The 26,474-nt window shown below is 49.4% G+C and overlaps 1 protein-coding gene across 1 annotated transcript in view; it reads right to left on the bottom strand.

Moving 5' to 3' along the window:
* The window catches only part of FOXO1 (forkhead box O1), a 66,052-nt gene extending 52,560 nt beyond the window's left edge, over positions 1–13,492 (bottom strand). The window contains exon 1 of the mRNA XM_054163137.1: positions 12,616–13,492. Coding sequence (XP_054019112.1) covers positions 12,616–13,215 — 600 coding nt within the window. The 5' untranslated portion in view covers positions 13,216–13,492. The remainder of the gene's footprint in view (positions 1–12,615) is intronic.
* Positions 13,493–26,474: the final 12,982 nt, after the last annotated feature.

Genomic DNA, 26,474 nt, shown 5'->3' with positions numbered 1-26,474 from the left:
CTGCTCAGCTGCAGCCCTGCTCCAGGCTCCCAGGGCAGCAACGCTCGCCAGTGCAGGTGACACACAGGGTAACTTGCCAGGGAAGTGACAAAACAGTATCACATTCAGCGTGAAGGCAGCCTTACAAATCAGCCTGCCCCAAACAAAGCAGTTCCAGCACCATGCCATTGGTCTCTCTCCTTCACACAAGACAGGAGCCTGTAGTGCTGCACACTTTCTTCCAGAGAAATTAGAAAACATAGGAAGTAAGGAATTAGGTTTCCAGATGCAAGGAGCACTTGCTCACTGACCTGTTGGAGCAGCACACAATGCCTCCAACTGAAACTCCATCACTCATTTGGAAAGGAAAAAAAAGAAACGAGAACCAAACCACACACTTAGATGGTTCAGATTGCGCTGACAGTACGAGAGCTGACTGCAAGGCAGGGCACTGCCCCAGGACCAGCCACTGTAGCGTTCACTGCCTGGGCTCCGGGCTCCAAGCTCATGGAAACTCCTTCCCAAATACATGGTCCACAAGAACCAATTTATTGGTTTGCTCTACCAACAATAATCCTCAGCCAAGTGAGATGAGGATTTGATATGCTTCAATATGCAAGTTAAACCAAGCAGGGGGGTAAGACTAGTACTGCTTCGAGGAGAAGGGGGTGAGACTGCTCAATGTCATCTCCTCAGTGAGGCGTTCTCTACATATGTATACGCCACCACGTCAGCCTTGTTGCATAACTGCCTTGTGCAATCATGGCAAATTCATTTACACCTTCATGCTTGTCCCAGAGCTCCAGAAGGGAGGAGGAGGCATCAGCAGCCTCCTCGGCCACAGGAGGAGGGTCTGAAAAGGGGTTAGAGGCAGCAGAAGGGCACCGGGACCCCCTCGCTAATGCCACAAGCACTCGCCCAGAGCAGACGTTTGGAGCAAAGTCTTACTTCGAAACCTCAAAGCAACAGATGACTTCATAGCATCAGGGAATGACTAGCCTTGGCTTGGGCTGCAAGGAGAGAAGATTATGGCTTCTCCTTTTAATACTTATTACAATGCCATTGCCACAGAACTGTAAAGAAGAAACAGGCAAGAGTGCAATATCAGGTTTTCATAGACTGAACAAACTGGATTATTCAAGAGTGACTCAAGTTTCCTAACAAGCATGGAAAAGTCTGCATTTAAGATAGCATCTCTTTATTTTCCCCAAATCAGTTGCAACAGGCTGTGTTTTAGAGTACTGCTTGAAACTCACATCCCTGTTTTTATTTCAAGAATGCACTTACTGGTTTTTCCTACACTGTGGATAAGGGCACAACACACCAATGGCACCCAGCACCAGACCCTGGATCAGAATTAATACCCCACCAGCTGGAATACAGACACACAACATCAAGAGAGATGCTCAGCTCTCACAGCAAAGGCAGTCCCACAGATACAAGGACCTGACACCACAGTTTTACTTGGAGGCTGTGCATATTCATCAAGGGAAAATGGGGAATAAAGGGGGGGGAAAAACAATCCCCCAACTTGGGCTGAAAGAGAAAGCTCCTGGTTCAGCCCTCTCCAACCCTCTCTAAGGTTTCCAAGCATTGTGTCACCAGCATTTAAAACATGGAAGTGCCTCCCAGCTCTGCCTTCATGCCATTCCAAGGATGGCAGGGCCAGGATAGCATAACAAATAGGAAAGAGTGAAGCTGCTCTGAGTTAAACATGCAGCACCACTCTGGCTTTTCATATCTAAAAATGTTAAATTCCACCTCTTTTGTTGTTATTACTTCCTGCAGTATAGGTTTCGAGATATTAATCAGGACACAAATACATCTAGCCTGATAAAAATATGTGGTGCATTTAAGTTTGAATTATATAACACGATTTGATTAGCTCACATGTTAGGCTGCTTCCTCACCCTGAATTTCTAACAGCTCCTGGTTGGAGCTGCAGATCCTTCAGCTGAGCACAGCTCTGCTCAAAGAAGCAGGTGTCCTGGTTTCAGCTGGAATAAAGTTAATTTTCTTCCTAGTAGCTGGGATAGTGCTGTGTTTTGGATTTAGAGTAACATTGAATACACTTAACTGCTGCTAAGCATTGTTTATACTAAGCCAAGGACTTTCCAGCTTCTCCTCTCAGCCTGACAGCAGAGGCTGAGGGGCACAAGATGTTGGGAGGGGAGACAGCCAGAAAAGCTGACTCAACCTGACCAAAGGGGTATTCCATGCCACATGATGGCATGATCAGTATATGAACTAAAGGGAGCTGGCCATGGGATACTGCAGCTCAAGAACTGGTTGGGCATCAGTTGGCAGGTGGTAAGCAACTGCACTGTGCATCACTTGCTGTATGGCATTCTATTATAATTATTATTATATTCTATTATTATTATTCCCTTCCTTTTCTGTCCTATTATCAACCTGTAAGTTTGACTCTGGGTTTGGGGTTTGTTTCTTTTTAAGATTCTCTCCCCAGCCCCACTGGTTCTGGGAGAGCAAGTGAGCAGCTGCACGGTGTCCAGTTGCCAGCTGGGGTTAAACCATGACAGAAGGGCTGAAGTAGAACAAGCTCAGCAGTGGCGACAGGCAAACACCAACTGCAAAGACCTGAACCAGATCTGGCTCTGGCAGCTTAACCTCCCTTGACATCACCACAAAGCTTATGGACAAAATTAATTAAAATAGTAGTAACATACCAGTAAGAACTTCATCAATAAACATGTATCTTGCAACAACTCCATCATAAATCTTGCACTTTAGCACAAGCATTGCTTTCCCCACCTTGAACCTCTAGAGAGGATGAAATACCTTACTGAGGAAGAAACACACCACCACAATACCTTCAGGAGAAGCCAAAGGATTTACCTTAACTGCTTTAAGTAATGAGGAACCTACAGGTGAACCTACAGGAACCTCCCTCTAACCAGTAACAGTAAACGTGTTTCCTTTCCCTGACCTGCTCCTCTCACCTGAGCAGCAAACCAGATCTGTACCCACAAACAGGCCCAACAGCAAGCAGCATTTCAGCAGGACTCTGCCGGTAGGCTGCTCTAGCTTGGAAGAGCTGCTAGGTCACGACTGCAACACCCAGAGAAACCTGCACAGCAGCACCCTGCTAGAACCAGAGCAGAAGCCAGGCTTCAGGCTTTCCTGAAAAGCCTTCTGCTCACACCTCCCCTCCTTTTCACACCTTCCAATGCTTGCACCTGAGGAGACTGCTGTTAAGGGCAGCTGGAAGGACCCCTGGAACCTAGCACTACAGAGCACTGATGCTGGAGCCTCACAGGGCACTGCTGCAAGGGGAAGGGAAAGGGAAGAGGGAGAGTAATCAAGCAGTTATAAATTACACCTGCTAATTAGACATTTCCAGAGAGGAGACAACAGCAGGAATAATGCCCCCTTCCCTCAGCACACCACCAGGTTGTCTCCAGAGCCAGGTTTCCTGGGAGAAGGGCTTGTGGGTGTTGCAAATAACTCGCATTTTAAGAGAGTATTTTTGGAAAAAAGAAATCAACACAGTAACAGTGAAGAGAGGCACAAAGCACGAAAGCCTCTCCCTTTCTGACAGGGGAGAACTGCAGCAGCTCGCTCTAAAGCATCTCTGAGTAACAGTATCTTCATTTTGTTGGCTACCTGATTCAGAGTTTCTACAGACTGCAAAGCATCACCATAGGATCCAGTTTAGTTGGCAAACACCAAAGATCTCCCTGTCTGGGAGCATGCTTTGGGCAATCAAAATGGAAATCTGGATACACATCAGAGGTGTGTATGGCACAGGTACCCTTTTCATTGTTGTTATTCTAACAATTACATTCAAATTAGCAGATCAGCTCTGATCAGTTTTAAGCAAATGCCAGCTACAAGCAAATCAGCCTCCACCACCACCACCACCAGCGCAGCAATGTATTTTTGGAGCGTTTGTAACCCTGCTCCCATCGGTGGCTTCAAGTACATTGGACATACATTAAAGGGCAGGCAGGCAAAGTGAAACGGGTTTTGCCTAAATCTAAGGAGGCCACAAATGCCAGAACCCAGCTCTGACTCTGGCATGAAACTCACACACGCCAAAAACACATTTGCAAGCGTGCTAATTCCCACTGTGGGAACTGCAAGGTAGCTGCACGGAGCACAACGGGCAGCAAACCCATGCCTTTAATTTCAGTCGCCAGGTTTTAATTAATTTCCATCCAAGCAAACACTGAAGTGTGTTTCTGCTGATCTTGCAGGATGTAAGCTCATTTGCACAATAAATGCGGTCTAACAAGTCACCACATTTATAGCAGGTTGCCTCAGCCTTATCTAACTGCGTAGTTTGAGAAGTCAGTGATGGGTAAGTGAAACTCCACCCACGTCACAGTTTCTGGCGCTAAGCACAAGAAAGCCGAAGCAGTCGCGACCTTCTCGCTGCGAGCCACGCTGCCAACACTGTTCTGACAACTGGAGCCCAAATTCTTACTTCTCTGCATCACTCTTCTTCAGGAAGGGAAAAGAAGGGGGGGGGGAAGAGCATGCACTTTGCACTTGGATTTTCTCCTACAAAATAAATGTCCATATTGCGATGCTCCAGAGCTCCCCTTCCCCGCTAAAGCAAAAGCAAAGACCCTCTGCTGCCTGCACATGGGAACTGCCAAAAAGAAAACAACTAAAACATCAATTGTCTAAACTCAAAACAAGTCAGCATATAAACAAAACAGCCACAAGTTCTGCCTGCATCAGGAGGCACAGATCACTGGAGCATTAAAGCAGAGAACACCAGCAAGGACAGGGATTCTCCAGAAGGTGGATCTGCAGCAGAACGGGCAGCCAGGGCATCAGCCCGCACACAGCAGCTGCTACCCATCCACACACAGCCAGCTTCAGCCTGGAGGTTTTAAGATCAGCCTCAGGTGAACAGCAGTGGCGTAGAGCCCTCCAAGATACAGCACTTTTGCTCACTTGCTGCCCACCTCCTCTGAAACATCAACAGTGGAGCAAGTGGTGGCAGTGAGTCCCGGCTGCTCAGCCACCGAGCCTGCAGATCAGCCTCACAGCGACCAGCTGCCCTCTGCATCCCCTGTCTTTATGAACCTTCAGCTTTCCCCAAAACTGAGGTTTCCACGGAGAGCACGAGGGCTGCTTGTCCATACAACAGTCCCTCATGTATGCATACTGCTCATTCTATTACAAAAATGGTTTAATTTCCTGATTTCCTCGCACGGTGGAAATTTCATTCTGGTGCTAACGAAAAGGAGGGGGCGGGTGTTACATTTTTAGAAGGAGATGCCAGCATCCAAGAAGCATCAGCAAGCAGCCCACCTCATCCTTTCATGGAGTCCTGGCACGAAGTAGCCTCTAAATGATAGATATTGAATCCTTTTTTAAGTTTAAAAAGCTAATTAAATATTTTACATGTTACACAGTATAGCGAGGAGATGTAATTCAGTTGGCAAATGCTAGGGGCTAAGGGCATCTCTGCTTGCAAGCACTTCTTTGGCAATCAAGCCCAACTGAAATCTGAATCTGTGCTGGTTTACCATGTCCCACACATACACAGTACATTCACTCAAGTGTGCACATGCCGGGCCCCAGAGCTTACACACCGCTCAGACCTGAGCAACAAAAAGGGCCTTGACCAAACAAGAAGGGAGCCCCACAGGCTCTCACCGGCGTGAGCCTGGGCTGCAGTTAACACACCAGCAAAGCACCCGGGCCAACACCGGCTGCTTAGAAATGCAGCACAGCCATCCCTGGCACACTGGCTTGAAGCAGCAACAGGACTGAATGCACCTCCAGCTGCATGGATTCCTAGCATTCCCAAAAATTAGGTTTCTAAGGCTAGAACAAGAGGAGACTTGTACCTTTAAGTTTAATTAACTCTAGAACAAGACGTATTTTCAGACAGAACTATAACATCATTGATACTGTGCAGTGATGCAAGATGCCTTTAACAACAGTAAGTTGTCTGAGCAAATCAAGTGTTGTCCCCTGCTTCTCCAGCAAAATGCCTAATCTCTGTCTGGTGCAGCAGCTGTCAGAGTCCCAGGAGGCTTCAGTGAATACATTTTTAAACCTAGCCACTTCTTGTCCCACGTACCACAAAGCAAAGCATTGCTAAACCTTTGCCATTTACTGCAGAAGTGCTTCAAAACTAAATACATTTGCTTCTTTAGGTAGTAAGTGATCTGGTGAAGATCGGTACCCACTACTAGCACAAGCATGGAGCCTAATGAAGCTCTAGGCAGATAACCACCAATTCAGTAACAGCAGCTGACTCCTTCCTTTTTATTCCTGCACCTCCTCCGCTAGGAATGGAGACCTACAAAGGAACTTCATGATACAGCTGCTGCACAGCTAACTTAAGATGTCTGTATGTTACAAATCACAGTACAGGAATGAAACACCTTTGTTTGATAAGCATCTGTGAACAACATCTCCTGAGTATATTTAGAAAGAATACTTAAATGTGAGTAGCACTTGTCCTCAGAGATCAATTCAACTCACGCTGAAGCTCTCTATGGAGCAGCAGAAATGTTGCTCTTCCCAGTGCACTTCATTTCTGAAGTGCAGCCTATCATCACAAGGAGCAGTTTCCCCAACATTTAAACCCATTTTGGCAGCCAGATTTACAAAGGAAATGCCATACAATTCATTGCAATATTAGTGTGCATTGCCATGTGCTTATCTACGACCAGCTGCAGCCACCATCAGTGAATTCGAGGTTTCTTCTTCAGAGGAGCTCACAACAAAGTAAATATATCCATCTTTTACATGTTTCTGAAAGAGGAAAGCAATAAACCAAGTAGCTTCACCATGTCTTACTTCAATATTCCATGCTCCAGATAATAAAATCGTCTCCATTAGCAATCCTTGCTTCACATACAAACTTTCCCCCAAAACAGAAGGGGATGAAGGCTGAAGCTCTGGAGCCAGAGCCCAACCTATTTCACAGATCTGTGGCTGCAAGATGTATCAGCAGTTTTGTTCCACAAGCCAAGCACTCCTGTTACAAAATATTCACTGGTTATGTAAACAGAGGAGGATGGCTTTAGATAGCATTATGCTCTGGAAACTTAAATGAATAGACAGATCAATCTGAACAGACATCTCAGGAGCACATCACTTCTGGAGTCTTAAAAATCCCTAAGTGAAAGAAAAGCTTATGTTCCTTACCTGGCTATCTCTAGCCCCTTGTACCACACAGCTTGCCCTTTCCACCCCAGGCAACAGAAAAAAGCCCCCGCTTCCCTAAAGCACCAACTTCACTGACAACTCATAAAAGAGTGTAAGTGATGCAAAACTGTGATAATGATGCTAAGGAAGTACTTGAGCATGCCATGAGGAATATGTGGTGAAGACGGCAGTTACCTCACTTGTGTGTTGCGGTTCTTTACGGTCAGGGCAGCTGCGGAGAATTAAGCTCATTATGTCAGTGTACAAAACCACTCAGGCATTTCATTTTGGTGTTTAATCTTGCCTGCAATCATACAAATAACTGAACAGACATCACAGCAAACAGAAAATGGCCCAAGAAAATTAGGAGTATTTCCAATACATAACTCAGGGCCCTGATGGGAAGCTCAAAACCACCAATGAACATTGGGCCACTGTGCACTAGACAGCACAAGCCACTGGCAGTGGACACATCTTGAGCATCCCGGCTGTGGCTTAGTCCCTCCTGGCCACACCTTGCCTGCAGGACGGAGCCAGGAAGCCTGCGCACCACCCCAAAAACAGGACAGCAACATACAGGTTTGAGGTCAGAATGGGCTTTTTCCTTCAAGCAAGGGCTGAGGTCAAATGGGCAAAACATAAAAGGAAAAACAAAAGTAAGTTTTAAAGGCATGAGTGTGTAAGGGCCAGCACTGCAATACAGCTTCACCAGGAGTCTTTCCGGTGCAGGCCACGAGAGCACCTTGCACCTGCAAAGATCAAGCCGAACATTCATATCTGAAACTGAGCAAAATGCAAGCTGGTGACTCACAGCTAGAAAATGAAGGCTGCTGTGAAGGACTTTCTAGTGGCAGTGAGCAGATATTCAAGCCACTAAATAGTAAAACTGACAAGAGGATGGGCAAGAAGCTGGAACTGGTCTGGCCGTTGCTTTGAGCCTGCTCCAGCTGAGATCAGGCGTCAAGGCAGAGCAGATGCAAGCTGTTGGGTCTGTTCCTAGTACCACATGGAAAAAGGTATGACTGTCATCACATGTAACTTGGCAGAATCCACAAACAATAAACCCAACATAGACACTGATACGTGCATATGTATGTGCCCTTGCTGCCCATATGCCTAATACAACGCATGATGCCAGGGGGTCCACCAATCGCCTAGGGAAACATCCTGCAGGGACAGAAGTAAATGACTACAGATATGTCACCAGCACCGAGGGAACACACAGCAGTTCTTCAGGGCAATCTTCAATTGCCATACTTCCAACACAGAAAGAAATTGGTGGTAAAAGAAAATCTCTCACGAAGATGCATTCATTTCACTTCCAATGAATGGTAGACATTTCCACAATTTCAACTGCTCACAGATCTAGAGCCACGAGCTGGGAACAACTTCTGTGAAAATCCTTCTTGATTTCACAAAATCTTTCACACACTTCAACCTGCATGTGACTTTCAAATGAAAAACACCACAACCTGGGATTTGTTTTGCATGGAGATTGATTTACCACAGAACAGTCATGACCACGGAGTATTCCCACAGTAAGGCCACCCAGAGCACCTGTCCCACACTGGCTTGCCCTCAGACTTCCAGGCTTGCATCCACTCATCCTTCTGCAGCTAGATACCCTCTATTCTCATTCCTGCAGCAATGGCAACAAATAAATGTAGGTGATCGAGTTTCCACAGGACCAGAAGTCAAGGAGGTGTAAATACCCATGTGTCCTTAACACCTCCCACTGTGAAAAATAAACAACACATTCATCCAGCTCTAGATGAGTGCCACCAAAACTCTGTGTCATCAGTTTAAGAAACAAATGCAGGTTTTTATTTGAGCCTGTCTTTAAAAGTAGGTTAAAGGGATGAGGCCATTCAAGGAAGCTTAACTGTGATAGCCCCTTAATGACAAATCTCAGCAATCTTGCCATGAAGCATGGACAACCTGAAATAAACACACTGCAGAGGTGTTTTGCACGTTAGATATGATGATTAGCCAAGAAGACAGCAAATGCAAGTAAAGGAAGGATTTTCTATAGCTGCAGGAAGGTTCCTGGAGGACTGCAGACTTGTCTTAAGCCCTATGCCTCCCACTAGCACAGGTAAGGGGAAAAGTTTGCTTTCACTTAACTGCTGCTAGGAGAAGTTTCAATCTTCCATGGAACTTTCACAACAATTTCTTTATTATCTCTGAAACAGATCTTGTTCTTGCTTCAGCTTTCTCTGAGCAACACCAGTTGCTACTAGCTCTCCTCCGCACTGAACAATACAGCAGGTCTGGCAGCGCCAATCACCAAGTGTTCCTTCACTCAAGGTAGCTACTGCACGGCGGGGGTAATAGGAGCTTTGCTTCCCTCGAGTTCAAGGAGATGTTCTGTTTATAAAGCAGAGTTTGTGCTAAGAAAATCTGGAATAAACTACTGAGAACAATCTTGCCTACTTTAATAATCCACTGTTGATAATTTTATGTTACTACTGTTATAGTCTTATTTTAAAAGCCATTTTCGTTTGAATTATGTTATTCAGAAGAGGTTGGGTGCTATTTTGAGCTCCTAACAGATAGTGCTGACACTGCTGAACTTTTTCATTCAGGCAAAAATGAAAAAGCAGCTCAGCATCAGATATTAAATCGGGGCTCTACGCACTCACAAGCACGAGAGCAGTTAACCCGTGTCTTCTGGGTGAGCAGCACAGCACTGCTGCAACGCAGCAAGGGCACAGTCTCTTTAATTTCCTGTGCGTTCCATACATTTCATGTATAATTTGAAAGGTGCCTTTACAAATATGCAAACTCCAGCAAGGTAAGTGTCTCACAGCTTTATTTAAGTGGCAAGAAAAACAACCTGCCCGCTCTTTCCCAAACTGCGGAGCCCCCGCACACAGCATACTCCCGACCCTAAGCCTGTGCCAGAGTCTAACACGAACCCGCGCTCCCTCTGTCAGCACAAACACCCGCAGCTAATCTGTGCTCATCGCTGGAGCAACCATCGGGGGCCCTCGGCTGACTCGGGCTTCACTCCGAGCCCTGCGTCTGCACCTACAGCAGGTCCCCAGCCCTCAGAGCGTGAGTAAACCAACAGCTCCTGCACTGGAAAGTAGAAATAATCCTTACGGAGGCTGAGCCGTGGTAAGCGGTGACAAAGGAGGCAACGGGCTCACGGAGATCAGTTGTAACATTGACACACAGAGGCTGTCGGTAACTAAACCTGAAAAGGTGTTTAGGAAACATCGCGTTTATCTGGTTAAAGCAGTAAAACCTGCAAGCACACAGCTTTCTGAGCGGCCTGGCAGTGACGCAGGCAAAAAAAGGGATTAGGGCAACATGTGTCCAAAGCAGAACACAGTAACTACTTAATTATGGTAGGAGAGCACATGTGTATTAACCCACAAGTCCTGGCAGGGGACTGACTGCACCCTACCAGAGGGTACCACAACCGAAAACCATACCAGTAACGGCTGTCCCTGTCATAGCAGAGCTATGTGGGCATAGGGAGAGGTCGTCCTGTTGCAAAGACGAGTGCCAGGCTTCTTAACTCGCCGAAGCACCACAGAAAGAGCAGCCATCGAGTAAGAAGCACCTACTGAGTTACACAGCCAGCAGAGTTTATTTGCTTGCTTGAACTTGGGAGTCCTTTGTTTTGATTTTATTTCGCTTAGTTAAATTCTCAGTTCTCTTCCACTCCTCCCGAAACTGACAGCCTGCTGTTTTCAGGGAGAGTGAAGTATCACTGGAAAAACCCCCACCATTTTCAAGTGACAAGTTACCTTAGCTAGTTGTCAGCTATCAGTCATTTCTCTCCTGTTAAGGTGTTCATGAAAGATGTCTTAAGACAATTATCCTTTAAATTTTTTAGTCAAACACACTGAGTGAAACTAACAAATTACTTTTAAAAGCCTTAAAAGCCTTCCTCTAAAAAGGAGTTTAAGGCTAATCTGCATTTCCTTAGCAGGATGTTGCTTACCTCTACGAGAATACATCTTCTAAAAGATTGCAACAAACATTCCCAGCTAGGCAGTTAAAACACACAAATACAGCAGGAGTTCACACTTGCTTTGCTTCTAAAAAAGGCAAATAACACAAATTCTATAAAGCAAAGCAAAGGGTTTGGCTGGCTCTGACTTGACCAAACTCAGGAACACAAAAGGACCGTGTACTGCCACCGCACTTCACACATTTATTGTCACCGTTTAACCTCTCCGCAGGGCGGTGGAGGCTTCGTCTTCACGCAGACGGCTAAAGCTTATCCTGACAGCGCTCTCATGCAGCGCCACGAAACAACGCGCTCTGCCTGCACCGCGAGCAAGGGCACAGGTGGGTGATACTTTCTCAGCAGAGGCCTCAGAGGAAGACGATTTGTTTGCAACGGCAGTATTTTCACCAACCACTGGGATGCAGAGCTGGAGGGTACCATTTGGCCGCACGCAGCCGCCACCACGGTGTCCCGCGTGGCCACACAGCCCCGTGCAAAGCGATGCCAGGCTCTGGGCCACCTGCCTGGGAGAGCAGCCGGCGGCCACGGGACCTGGCGAGCGGGTGCTTCCCTGGACCGGGAGAGGCAGCGCTCGGGCATCTGGCCCTACAGACTGGCTCTGAGCTCCATCGGCCGCTCGGCTCCAGGCTGCGCAGCCTGAACGCAAATCCCCACGGCCAACAGGTTACTGCTGCCAGGCTGCTACGGCTGCAGAGGCTACGCTGCAGCAGAAACTTCGTCCCACTCTTTTACAGAAGAAAGACATTCCCGCGACCTAAGTTTAACAAAGCCATCAAGACAAATACACCAGCTTACTCATTAAACACACGGTATTTTTGCAACCCTTGTCCTGCCTCCGCTCTGATCTTTCCCCATCCCTGTTTGCTTCTGCCCCCTCTCCACCCCCCGACGGCAAACCCCGCCGAGTCGGGGCGGCCGCCGGCACGGCACCTCTCCACCCCCCACCACTCCTCCCGCGCTCGGGCAGCTCCGGGCGAGGCGGCGGTGCCTCCGCTGCGCCCGACAGCAACCCCCACGACTTGGGTGTTGAACCCCGGCCCCAGCCAGTCGCCCCGGGGGAGCGGGAGGCGGCGGCGCTCCCGGCGGGTTCGCCCGGAGACGGCACCGTGACACGGCGTGAACTTTTGCTTTCGGCAGAGCAGGGCGGGGGGGTGGGGGGTGGGGTAGGCGGAGAGCCGGGAGGAGGGGGTGCGGTCCCGTCCCCTACTGCGCTCCACAACGGGGAGGGCAAAAGCGCTCTTCTCCCTTACGAAGGATGGGGGGGGGGGGGGGGGGGAAAGGAAAAATTTAAGGGGGAGAGGAAAACAAACAACAAAAAAAAAGGCAAGGAGCAGGAACTCTTGCGAACTGCGAGGCGGGCAGCGAGCCGCCTGGGGGCGGGCAGCCTGCCCGGCTGTCCGAAGCTCCACGGCTCCCTGCCCGGGCGGCAGCATGTGCAGCACCGAGCACGGCGCCCGCAGCTCCGCGGGAATCCCTCTCCGACAGAGGGTCCCCCACCACCCGCCCCTCACCTTCCAGCCGGCTGAGCTGTTGCTGTCGCCCTTATCCTTGAAGTAGGGGACGCTCTTGACCATCCACTCGTAGATCTGGGAGAGCGTGAGCCGCTTCTCGGGGGAGCTCTCTATGGCCTTAGTGATGAGATCCGCGTAGGACAGGTTGCCCCAGGCGTTGCGGCGCGACGAGCTACTCTTACGGGGCTGCCCGGCCACGGGGCCAGGAGACAGACCGGACACGGGCGGCGGCACCGGCGGCACCGGCGGCGGTCCCGGCGGGTGGAGACGGCAGCCGGCCTCGGGCGCCGGGTAGTCCCCGCAGCGGCAGGCGGCCGCCTCCGGGGGAGCGGCAGCAGGGGCCAGTGGCGTGAAGTCCTCGCTCTCCTCTAGCAGGCTGAGGTTGCTGATGAAGTCGGCACTGAGCGCTCCCGAGGCAGCGGTACTGGCCCCGGCAGCGGCCGCCCCCTCGGGCTGCCCGCCGCACGACGGCGCCGGGCTCGAGGTGGCCGAGCTCGGGGGATTGAACTCTGGCCGCGGCAGGGGCCAGGTGCAAGAGCGGGGCCGCGGCAGCGGCTCGAAGTCGGGGTCGATGTCCACCAGCTGCGGTGCCTCGGCCATGGCGGGGCCGGGGCGGGAGCGCGGCGGCAGCAGCGGCAGCAGCGGGGCGGCTGGGCTCAGCGCCGCCGCCCCATGCAGGCTCCGGATGCGGACCGGCGCGGCCCCGACGGCGCGGCCACCAACTCCCCTCGCAGCTCCGGCCCCACCGCCCTGTCCCTTGCCCAACTCCCTGCCCTCTGCAGCGGCACCAAGAGCACCGACTCGGCCGCCCGGCGCGCACCGACTGCAACGAGCGCCCCACGCGGGCCCGCCTCCAGCCTTCCTCCTCCTCCTCCTCCCGGCGGGGAGGGACGGCCCGCGTCGCGCCAATGGCAGCGCCGCGCCGCCCGCCCGCCTCCCGCCGCGGGGCCGGTTTGGCAGGAGGGTGCCCGTGCCCCCGTGCTGTTTCTGGGTGGTTTTTGTTTTCCGGCGACGAAGGCGGTAGGGGGATTGAGAAGCGGTGGGTGGGCGGCGGTGCCCCCCGCAGCCCCAGGCTTGGCTCCGCGCAGGGACTGAGCAGGCGGTGCGCGGGGTGTCGGAGCTCCCTTGCCCGGCCGGAGAGTGAGTGCACTTCGGCCGTGGGACGCGAAGGAAGTAACGGCGAGCTGAGGGGGGCGGAAAAGAAGTCCGCGAGTGTTTCTGCCTTGGTCACTGCTGCCAGGGTCCGGCCACCCGCACCGACGGTGCCAGCGCCTGCCGCCCCGCGCTTCTGCGGGATCCTGGGGACATCCGCCGGCTGCAGGGGGTTGCACGGCAGGGGGTGGGAGGGTCCAAGGCGGCTCCCCGCTGCCACCGGCAGCCCGGTGGCGCTGGCTGCGTGCGGAGCGCCGCTGCCGCCCGGGGAGGGGCCCTGGCAGGGCCCGCGCTGGGGGACGGGACTAGGGGCTGCGACAGCTGCCCTACCTTCGTCGCTCCTAGGCAGGCTCTCCGCCGGAAAGTGTCTGCGCCTCCCGAAGTGATAAACCTCCTCCGTCTGAGCGTGCTTTCATACCGTGAGCTGGTCTTTTACTCCGTGGGCAGGCACGGGAGCTCGGGATAATTTCATTTTAAGTCAACTATTAGACATAGTTCATGTTTTTTCCCGGAGAAGCCCAAGGCCACACCATTTAGTAAGACTTGCTTTTCTCCCTTGCAAAGAGGCAGCAGCTACAGAACGTGCCAGCTTTGCCTCCCGAGCCCATACACATACGAAGCGACGACACAGAAGCGTTAGTCTGTTTAAAATTCAAATGAAGGTGTACGCTTAAGCTAGAGGAACAATCGCGAGGATGAGGTGCAACTACCTGAACACCGAACTGGCAAACCCTTCTCTCCAGAAAATCTGCTTGCAGTGCCTTTTAAAAAGAAATTATTCCAGACACGGGTTAGTAAATCACAAAAATCACAACCGGCCCTGGCCTTTGATGTTGCCTGTCCAAGAGCCGCTGAAGCGGGGTAACTGTCACCCTTGAGCCAGCAAACCTGTTACTCTTCCCTCCTGCCTGCATCCAGGCAGAGTGCCTTAATGTTATTTAAATACAGCTCATTGTTCCTATAAAAATATTTTCTGAAAACCAATAACAATGATGAAGGGAAGAGAGTCTAGGGCTGGATTTAGGCCCAGAGCGTGTAATTTGCTGACAGATCATACATCTACGTGCACATGCTCTCTGTTATGAAAACCCTTTTTAAGACAAGCACTGACACCTAACTCTGCAGTTAGTGCAACAGATGCATAAGTGCATAGGAACTGAGCACATTTTCAAGCACTGGGTTTGTCATGTTTATTTTCCCAGGTGCCAAAGGTGATTATACCTTATTTTAGGTTGGCTGCTCATCAAATTTCAGAGCCCCTTTGCCTCTAAGTCATTTCTGTGTCTTCCAAATCCTTTAAAGTATTCAGCCCACAACTTTATATTAACCCACAGACTTTAGAAAAACCCTTCATTTTCTTCTTTCTCCTTCTTGTCCTCCCTTTTTCTTTTCCTTCCTTCCTTCCTTTCTCCTTCTTTTCCTTCCTTCCTTTCTCCTTCTTTTCCTTCCTTCCTTTCTCCTTCTTTTCCTTCCTTCCTTTCTCCTTCTTTTTCTTTGTTTTTCTTTTCCTTCCTTTCTTTCTCCTTCTTTTTGTTTTTCTTTTCCTTCCTTCCTTTCTCCTTCTTTTTGTTTTTCTTTTCCTTCCTTTCTTTCTCCTTCTTTGTTTTTCTTTTCCTTCCTTTCTTTCTCCTTCTTTTCCTTCCTTTCTCCTTCTTTTCCTTTCTTTCTTTTTCCTTTTCTTTCTTTGTTTTTCTTTTCCTTTCTTTCTTTTTCCTTTTCTTTCTCCTTCTTTTCCTTCCTTTCTTTCTCCTTCTTTTCCTTCCTTTCTTTCTCCTTCTTTTCCTTCCTTTCTTTCTCCTTCTTTTCCTTCCTTTCTTTCTCCTTCTTTTCCTTCCTTTCTTTTTCCTTTTCTTTCTTTGTTTTTCTTTTTCTTTCTTTTTCCTTTTAATCTTTTTTCTTTTTCTCGTATGTCTTTTTCTTTTCCCTTTTTGTTTTTTTCCCCCCAGTTTAGGCAAAATAGTCCCAGTTCAACCTAATAACTTTCATGCCACGTTTCAGCTTGGAACAGCTTTATCCGGCAGCGTTACACAACTCGGCTGCAGTAGTTGCCCTGCAATGAGGGAGAGCACCCTGCCTTGGAGAAGCAGAGATTATATAATGGTGAGAAGTAGCCAGGGACGCGCAGCGAATGGATGTGCTTAAATGAGAGCCAAAACAAAAGAAGTGCCTGAGAGCACTGAAACATTTTCTTTTGCCTTCCTTGGTGTCTGAAAAAGAGAAATCTAAGAGCCAGGCTGGCACCCATCCTGCTGAAGGAAATGGATTTATTAACCAGGCTTTCTTCTAAAGATCTTTTGTAACTCTTTCACTCCTTGCTTTTCCCTGTGGTCAGAGGTGGAGATGTTGCTCCCTGTGCCCCACTGCTACACGCAGATGTTGCAAAAAAAGGGCTTTTTTTTTTTTCCTTTTGTCATTTGCCAACTGTGAAAACTGGGAAGAAAGCTACTGCTGGGGGACTTTAGGAAGCCCTGGCGTGTTTGCAGTTCAGCCTGGCTGGTTCTGCAGGATAATAGTTGTATTGCCCCTTCTTGGCCCTACACAACATTGCTGTCCTTCACCTCACCTTCTTGGAGGGACTCTGCCATGTTTGAACCCATGTCAGTGACATTCTTGCAGCTCAAAACTCAGCAATGAATACAGACAGCAGTCTGCAGTGCAGGGTGAGACACATGGAGGTAGAGAGCAATAAAACCAGAGCCTTCAAAATGCTGCATTTGCTTGGCAAATGGGGACCCATGACTCACAAATGCAACATGCAGAGCTTAGCTCTGCCATGGGGATTTTGATCATTGCATGCTGTTGGCTCGGCCCAGGTCTGCCAAGGGTTGGAATAAGGATGAAGGCAGATGAGACAATGCTGTGCACTTTCCTGGGATGAGTAATCCATGCACTCTGCTCTGACTTTGTTGGAACTGCCTGGGTGAATGAGTCCTTCTGTAAGGCCACAATCCACACGTACATGATCCTCTGCTTAAGCCTTCTTCAAGGCTTCAGAAAGTATTTGGGGGTTTAATCCTTTCAGGTCAACCAATTTTAAAGTCAAAGCAACAAAGTGACACAAGGGAGGCTCACACAAGCAGTATGCTCTAACTCCTGCACTGCTCTCCTGGTGCACCCCAACGCTGTTAACCACACTTGAGACATGCTGCCATGAACAAAACCACACATTTTTCTGCTGAAGGGGGGCTCCCTCATCCTAAACCAGCTCAGCACAGCAAAGGCTCACTACAATAAATTTTCCTGCATCTACAAGTGACAGCATTAAGTTTATCTCATCTCCCAGCATGCCGAAACGCTGATGGATGCACCACAATTCATTTTCTACTCCCACAGTCCTCCTCCTACACTCCACCTTTGCATTTCTCTACTCCTACTCCTGCTCCCGTTTTCCCCTCCTCTACAATACAATATCTCTTATCATCCTTAGCATCAGCTTGTACTTTTTTTTCCCCCCTCAAATTAAAGACCTGAAGATTGCCTTTTATCATCACTGGAATAAAGCAGAGCCTCCTATTCACATTCTGGGCTTGAGGCAGCCAAAATAAAGGATCTGCACTGTCTTTCTACTACTGACTGTGTAATTCATTTGCTGAGGTTTTGATAAAATTCAGCAGATTGCATGAATTTGAAAGCACTCATACTTCATGTGCAGCTCTTTTTTTCTGCATGTATGTGCACACTGAGAGTACAAACATCTTAACAGAACAGAAAGCAGAGAGAAGCACCAGTCTGTGCTGGGAGAAAGCTTCTTTTCTGAGGAAACGTGGGGGAGTTCAGCACCTCCAGTTCCCTCATGTTTCTCAGAAGGGATTTGCTTTGGTTACAAGTCCATGCTTCCACCAGCCTAGATATCAGAAGGGTGGTGTAACACTTCAGGCACATTTCCCAGCCCAGGGTGACTGAGGGCCTCCCTACACAGCATTCTGGACATGTCCCAGGTGGACAGAGTGTTCTCACTGCCCAGTTAAGGGATTTCAAGATGTCAAAAGCTCTTCCAACCAGCCTGAGTCTTCTTACACAGGTGATGGAGAAAGGCAGTCCCTCTGCAGCACAGTTCGGAGCAGGAGCTTTACTTCACCGGTGTGGGTTACCTCCTGGGACTATGCATCTCTCCCCACCAACCACAGGAACCACAGAGATAGTTCAAAGATCTGCTAATCCCTCACTATGATTCGATGGTGCTAATGCCTCCACTCTCTTTCTGCCCTGCCCTTTGCCTCCCACCTCACTCAGCAGCACTAAGAGGCAGTGTGGGACCAAGCTGGCCCGAGGAGAAGTGAGTGTCACATTTAGAATAGAATAGACTAGAGTAGAATAGAATAGAATAGACCAGGTTGGAAGAGACCTTCAAGATCATTGTGTCCAACCCATCAACCAATCCAACCCACCTAAACAACTAAACCATGGCACCAAGCACCCCATCAAGTCTCCTGAACACCTCCAATGATGGTGACTCCACCACCTCCCTGGGCAGCACATTCCCATGGGCAATCACTCTCTCTGTGTAGAACTTCTTCCTAACATCCATCCATCCATCCATCCTATTTAGGTCCACTCCATGGTTGAGGGAGGGAAACACATCCCCCTGGCAGCTGACTCACCAGCCCAGAGGGCAGAGCTGACCAGCCACAGGGATGCTAAGCTTTCTGTTTGAGTAGTTCACACTTGCTTTCAGCTAGCTTCCTCCAGGCCAGCCAGTTCCACTCATCCCATTTCACAGCATGTGGAAAGAGTATTCTGTGATTCCCTTGCTATCACATCCTCAGGATACTTGGGGATCCAGAAGTGTCCCGTGGCTCAGTGCAAGCGATGGGCAGGACGATGCTGACCTCAAGGGGTCACTTGCTGGAGCGAAACAAGCTTCCCTCAGCCTTGCCTGGCACAAACTTTCATGTCTTTTCCTGTTATCCAATGCACCGAGCCCCTGCACACCCCAGAAGGGCTGCAGCCCCCCCAAGCTCAGCAGTCAGAAAAAGACCGTGCTGCACAGCATTGGGCTAGTGGGCTAAATGGTCACTGTAGAGAGACAGCAAACAAAAGGCAGAAGCATTAGTCCTACTTCACAGGGGGAAGATTGGGCCACCATGACCTCACATTATATGCAGAAGACCTCACAGAAGATGCATAGGCAGAGACAGACTTCAAAGCCATGACCCAATCCTTAAGCTTAAGAAAATGCATGTCACCAAGCTGTTGTCAGGATGCTTGCTGATGAGGACTTTGATGTTACCTTGTCTCAGGTACATCTCCAGCTACAGACAGGAGGGAATGGTGCCCACAGAAGCAGCAAGGCCCTTCTGAATCTACATCTCCATGGCTGAAACTAGGGCCACACACCGGCTGTGCTGGCTGCCTACCTCACTGGACATATTTCTGAGATGAAAGCTGCCAGATCCCAGCACAGCATGGTGCAGCTCCAGCCTCCAGGAAGCCTACCCTTCACCCTTGCACTTCTTCAGATGGGGAACCATGGCTGATGATGGGAGAACTGCCCAAATAGCCAAACACTGTCCCCTTCACCTCCTCACTGCTTACAACAGGATCTGGGCTGCTGTGACTGGGATTCTCACAGTAACTTCTGCATCCCCCTCCTTTTCCTCCTCCTCATCCTTTTCTTCACTGGGAGCAACTGACAGCAGGTCTTCAAACTGGACAGCAACAATCCTCAGCCAACCCACTCCTCCTTCTCCAATTTCTCCATAGCAGCTTCAGTGGCAGAGAGCAGCAGAGGGCTCAGCAGGTGCTGCTACCAGGATGAAGGGAGAAAGGAGAGCCTCCAAGAGGGGTGAAGGTGTGCTCCTCAGACTGGGAGATGGAGCTGCAGGGTGTTGCACCACCAAAGTCCCAGTGCAGACCTAATGACTGCTAGATCACCCTGACTTAAAAGAAATGCCACAATAAATATTTAGCCATGCACGTTCTAAAATAATTCAGCACTTTAAAACCATTTTTTACTCAAAATAGCTAGTAAAAATATTTACTAAGTATTTCTGGACAATTTCCTTTGATGTCACTCATACCTCATTTGTTCTTAGCATCTGCAAAAAATGTAAACAAGATTTGGGAGCAAGCTTTCATGGAAACCACTTCTGAGTCGCACTGTTTGAAGGAATCAGAATTTAGCTGCAGATATCCTTGTGCAAGAGCTCAGGCCACAAGCACTGGTATGCTTTTCCAGTTGAAGAAAAGAAATAATAATGTGACTTTTCTGGTTGGAGAGATTAACACAGCTCAGACTCCCACGAGGTGTGGTTCTCAGCATTTGTACAAAACCACGTTCACTGAAGGAGCTCAAGCGAGGCACAGGTTACTGGGAACCAGACTCTGCTCCCACGTGTCATAAACAGCAGAAATATTTGACACTAGCTCACACAATCATAGAAGTGTTTAGGTTGGAAAGGATCTGAAGATCACAGAGACCAAACATGCATGTTAACCTGGCACTGTTGAGTTCAAGCCATCTCTTGACTCTCACAATCTAGGCTCAGGATCCTTCCATTTAAACATGGAGCAGGGAGGTCATTCTGCCCTGTGCTCAGCACTGCTCAGGCCACACCTTGAGTCCTGTGTCCAGTTCTGGGCCCCTCAGGTTAGGAAAGATGTTGAGATGTTGGAAGGTGTCCAGAGAAGGGCAACAAAGCTGGGGAGGGGTCTGGAGCACAGCCCTGTGAGGAGAGGCTGAGGGAGCTGGGGTTGCTTAGGCTGGAGAAGAGAAGGCTCAGGGGAGACCTTCTTGCTCTCTCCAACTACCTGAAGGGAGGTTGTAGCCAGGTGGGAGTTGGTCTCTTCCCCCAGGCAACCAGCACCAGAACAAGAGGACACAGTCTCAAGCTGTGCCAGGGCAGGTTTAGGCTGGATGTGAGGAAGAAGTTCTTCCCAGCAAGAGAGATTGGCCATGGGAATGTGTTGCCCAGGGAGGTGATGGAGTCACCATCACTGGAGATGTTTAAGGAGAGCCTGGCTGAGGCACTTGGTGCCATGGTTGAGTTGATCAGATGGTGTTGGGTGCTAGGTTGGACTCAATGATCTCGAAGGTCTTTTCCAACCTGGTTTATTCTGTATATATCCTCTTACACCCACAAGTGAAAGACTGAAGTACAGCACGTCCAAGAAATGATCCTTACCAGGACTGATATCACAAATACCGAAGGTAGCAGTGTCTGGTTTTCATGTGTCATGTGCAATCACTGGCTGTGATGTAAAAACAGAAGGCAAGAGTTTATCAGGTTTCAGCTGCAGCTGAATCACCCGGCCCACCCCTCTGCAAAGGCCACTGTGCCTGGCAGCGAGCGCGCTCCGAGCAGGGTGGCTGTTTTGCAGGGTGTTGGGTTTCTGTTTTGTGGTAAATATGATCTACTACAACACTCTCCCACGTCCTGGGGTCAATGTTTCAACGCTCTCAGGTGCGTTCCTCGTTCCCCTGGATGTATGGCTGAAGGGGGGAGCGGCTGCCGACAGCTGTGGTACGTTAGGTGGTTTCATTGTGTTTGAGCACCAAACTGCACGCAGGACACTTGACAGCTCCGGCACAATTCAGTGCTTTCTCCTCAGTCTGTAGGAAGGCAAATTCATAGCATGGCACAACACAATGCTTGACAACTATTTCATCTTCTTTTCCCTTTGTTTCGCTGGAAAACTGATAGCTACCTGTCATCAGTGAGGGGAAAAAAACCCTTTGGAGCCAGAATCAGTAGAGAGGCTGTGGCATAATAAAAGACTTACTTCAGAAACACACTTCCCCCCCTCCCCCCATTGATGAATTCATGTTTGAAAAGAATATTTATAAATGTATAGCCCTGCATTTGCATACAAATGAGTGCATTATGTATACACTACACAAATGCATATGCATGACATCCTTATATACATTCTACACTAGATTTATATAGATGCAAGCATGGTTAGACAATGACAGCAAGACAGTATTGTGACACATATGCTTATATGCTGCTGGTGGCTTACACACTGCAGAAGGCAACTTTTGGGCAGGCTACTCAATAAATAGGTAGTGTACAAATGCTGTCCATGACATAAATGTCCACAGCAGAAGGATGGCAACCCCAAGCAACTCACTCTCTGCTTATGAATCACGTCAACTCTGTGCTTTTCCTTAACCTCTGTGCAAAATGGGCATAACAAAGGTCTGCCAATGCAACCCTTCCACTTAAGAGCTTTTCACTTAAGTGCTTTAAGATCTCGTGCTGCAAATGCAAACCTTGCTTATGCCTGGCCTACCAGGAGAATATACTGATGAAACTGAAACTAAGCAAGGCCCCAGCAGCAGGTTCTGCCTGAAGTTAAAGGCACACCACGCACTGGCCTGAAAACAGGGAAGAGGAGCAACCAGAAGTTTCAACTTCACATTTGCACCTGCCAAGCCCCAAATAGTGAACCTCAAGCAGGATCAGATGAGCTGCCATGTGATCAGGCACATGGCAAGTGGCAGTTTGGTGGCTTCTGGTTTTATCCAAGAAGGAAAGGATCTCTAATGAGATTGAGGAGGGGGCTTGAGGTGGAGAAAAGCATCAGGTGCAAAGAGGTAAACGGTGGAGCTGTTCAGATCCGTCCACCCACGTGCTACAGAAATCATACTGCAGCTGCAAAGGAATCAGCAGTGGCTCCCTGAAAGCCACCCACTTTCACTATTTGCTCCAGTTGTGGCTATCAGCCTCTCTGGCTGACGAAGCAGCTTGCAACAAAACCCCCAAAACTCAAAAAAACCCACCCCAAACCCGAACAAAACCAAAGCAAACAAAACCAAACAAACAAAAGGCAAGCAAAGGAGAGCCTCAAACAACTGGGCTCCCTGATGTCCTCTCTTTGTGGGGATGGGGATCGGTTCATTGAGGCACAAGCTCACAGGGACACCCCAACGGCTGCCAGAGCCACTGGAGAAGGGGAAATGCAATGAAGAGGCAGAAAGAGTGAAGAGAGGGGGAAACGAGAGGGTGGGAGGAGGTAAGGAAATGGAAAAAAGAAGTCACATGGGAAAAAAACAGCAAGAAAGGAAAATAACAGGGAAAGAGGGAAAATGAGAACTAAACAAGATGTGTACCAAAGCATCCTGAATTGGAGCTTTTGCAAAACAAAGAACCCAGGAGAACACTTAAAAGGCGCTGAGGGACTGTCCTCCCAGAGCTGTGGCTCCAAGGAACAATGGGCAATCTGCGGGGCAGGTCTGCGTGGGTGCCTCCCAGAGGGTTTACCCTGGCCACATCCACATCTTCACCACAGCGTGCCTTGGGGAGGTTTAACAGGTGAGCGGATGGAGAGTTCCTGCCCTGGGTGCAGTCAGCAGCAGTTTCGCATTTCCAAAGTTAACAGCGCAGTGAAGTTTACCTGGTCGAGCGTCTGTCGCAAAGCTGTCCCTGCGCCTCACTGCCTGGCTGGTAGCCGGTCATTTCCTCCTCTTTAATCCTGAGGCACGGCTGACGATGCCCTGCGGCACCCACACGTCTAGAGTGAGGACCCCCAGGCGGTGCTTCCCTGCGGTGTCTCCGGCAAAGCCAGTCAGCGCTGAAAGAAGCAGATTTGGAGCTGCAAAGGAGCCCTTGCCCGGTGGTGCTCCGTTCTTAATAGCCAGGCATCGACAGGGGTTCAGGGACCCCAGGGACTGACAGCTCTTGATGAAGTGGTTTATCAGGCAGACAGCTGCTCTGTTCTTGACCCACCTGAACAAATGCCAAGGCACTCTCAGCATTTCCTGCTAGCAGTCTGCCCAGGATGACCCAGCAGTAATGGCCACTGAATGCCTGGATACACACTCGAAGAAGGACTCAGGTGTCAAAATAAAATGGACAAGGGACAAAAAATAATTAAAAAGAAAGGGGGAAAAACCCCAAAAAGTCCTTACCATATGTTGGTTTGTTATAAACTTGAGCTTTGCAGAGCTGTGCTGAAAACCTGCAGTTTCACATCCCAGGAAATGTGGTGCAGAAAAGCAGGACTGCTTGTTGCTTTTCCAGATCTGCCAGATGTGTCTTCCTTTCAACTGATATCTTCCTAGGGGTTTTTTTCAGTACAACCTTCTCTTACAACCTATTTTTTTTCACCCTCTTCTACACCACCCCCCCACCCCACCCCCAGTCTTACTCTTTGTAACCCCCCCGTGGTGTGGTTAGAAGCTCGCTCTGCACACAAGCTGGGGGCACACTTTTCCTCACAAAACTCAAAAATCATTACCCTCTTTGCACTTGAAACTTGCTGCAAAACAAGGCTTCCATCACAAAAGAGAAGACATGCAATGCTGGATGCTGAAAGGCTTGTGCATGTGTGATGCTTTCATGCAGCCAGGCAGAGCTCCCTTCCCTTGCTCCGGAGCAAGATTTGCAGCCACTCGTGATGTCAGGAGGCGCCACTCAGCCAAATAACAGCAACCCACATCTCTGTGGACTCTCCCCAGCCTCCACAAACAGGCACTTTCTTTGCTGCTCCATCATGTGAATCTAATGAGGGGTTCTGTTAATATCAAAACTAAATCAAGAGTGCAAATGCAGGCACCAGCCTGCCCCTGTCTAGACCCTTTCTCCTCAACCTCGTGTTAGCAGAGAGGCATATTTAAGGTGTGAAGCAGACATACAGCCTCTTCCAGAGCAATACTCAAACTCTAGCAGAGTAGAGTGCAACCCATTCCAAGTCAGTACTCCAAACCAGGCAGGCTCTGAGCCTCAGCCTGCCAGAATGCACAGACATAAGGAAAGGACTTACCCTCCCATAGCCCCGAGGCTGTGGAGATGACTGTCTGTCAGCAACAGTCTCCAGCTTTTGTCACCCTGGAGACTGACAAACGGACAATAACTGCATTTTACACTTCTTATCTTACAGCGTTGGCATCCAGACTCCTCCAGGGCACCAACTTTAACCAGTGCTGAACATCTGGCAGCTTGAAGAGAGAGAAAGAGTGAAGGTGGCAATGTTCAGTCATCCTATGGAGGTCTCTGGGAAGGGTGGGAAGGTAGCTCAAGAATGGGCCTAGCTGCTGACAAAAGGAGAAGCTCACAGAGAGGACAAGGGCCAAAAAGCCTTGAAAGATGCTGTGATACTCTAAAAAAGCTATCAGTGGCTGAGAGACTGCAGAAATCACCCTTCAGGATACTGAATTTCTCAGTAGCTGAGAAAGGTTGTACCAAAGGTTGACGCTCACAGACAGTGCTGGCCAAGTATTTCTGACTCACCAGAAGAGCTTTCAGTTTTGTTTGCTTTTCTGACAGATCTTCAGGAATTTGTCTTTGCCCTACTGCTGTTTTGCAGCAGCATGGGTTTGCATTACAATCTTTCCCCTCAATTCTGGTTTCTCCAGGGACAATTCAGTACACAGTTAGGCTATGGCCTAACACAGCGCAGAGGAAAGTTCTTGCAGCAGCGGTCAGCCAGATCATCTTTGTCTACTCCTTGGTTTTCAGCTAGATCTAGCTGCAGATGAAGAAGCAGAGTCAGCGGTTACTGGCGCTGTGAAATCAGCAACCAGAGTAGCACAGCAGATGGGTGGTTTGGAAAACATCGGCTGCGGAGCACTGGCACGTTGATTACAGAAGTCTTCATCCCAAGCATCACTGTTACAGTATGGGTAGCACCTCCTTCTCCATCATCAAACCCAAGGCTTTCTTATGGTGATCAGAAAAAACCATCTGGGTAAGGTCTGTGAGGCTGTGCAAATAGGTCTTCAAAACCACCTTCGGCAATGGATCCTTTCTGTGACATTTTCATCCAATTCACGTGCCCATGTCAGATGAAAGCAGCACATCTTTTCCTCAGTGGGGTTGCTGTCTAGCTGACACGTGCAGCAATGTCCAAGCCAGCCAACAAGACCAGCAGCTGAGCAAAGAAGTGTGTAAGTGCCGTGGGGGTAAATGCCAGGTCAAGAAAGTGGCTGCGGCGAGCACAAAGGTAAGCGCTAAGCAGAGCGGTGACAGGCATCGAGAAAGGATTGTTCACAAGCGTGCTGGCATGCTGTGCTGCACAGCTTGCTCTGCTCCCATCGACTTCAGAGCACAAGCAGCCTGTGACAAATATTTTGAGAGTGTTTCGCAGGAATTGAAGCTGCAAGATGTTGACTCTGCGGTGGCAGAGCCAAGCACGGAGAGCTGCGACTCAGCTTCCTCCCCTACCAACTGCACCACAGAGCGAGCTCCCCGGTGCGCAGAGGCTTTCCACGCCTCCCATCACAGGCAGCCCAGCTATCAAAAACTATCTGGAAACCTCTCTTGCAAAATCTTGATGACATGTCTTGTTTGAATCAGCTAGGAAGGAGAAAGAGAAAAAGGCCACAAATTTTGGAATAGAACGGACCAGGTTGGAAGAGACCTTCAAGATCATCGCGTCCAACCCATCAACCAATCCAACACCACCCAAACAACTAACCCATGGCACCAAGCACCCCATCAAGTCTCCTCCTGAGCACCTCCAGTGATGGTGACTGCACCACCTCCCCAGGCAGCACATTCCAATGGGCAATCACTCTCTCTGTGTAGAGCTTCCTCCTAACCTCCAGCCTAAACCTCCCCTGACGCAGCCTGAGACTGTGTCCTCTTGTTCTGGTGCTGGCTGCCTGGGAGAAGAGACCAACCTTTGCCTGTCTACAACCTCCCTTAAGGTAGTTGTCGAGTGCAATAAGGTCACCCCTGAGTCTCCTCCTCTCCAGGCTAAGCAACCCCAGCTCCCTCAGCCTCTCCTCACAGGGCTTGTGTTCCAAACCCCTCACCAACTGC

This window comes from Dryobates pubescens, chromosome 7 (assembly GCF_014839835.1).
Source record: "Dryobates pubescens isolate bDryPub1 chromosome 7, bDryPub1.pri, whole genome shotgun sequence".
Lineage (NCBI taxonomy): Eukaryota > Metazoa > Chordata > Aves > Piciformes > Picidae > Dryobates > Dryobates pubescens.
The sequence above is the reverse complement of the archived record's forward strand: the minus strand, read 5'-3'. Positions and strand labels throughout refer to the sequence as shown.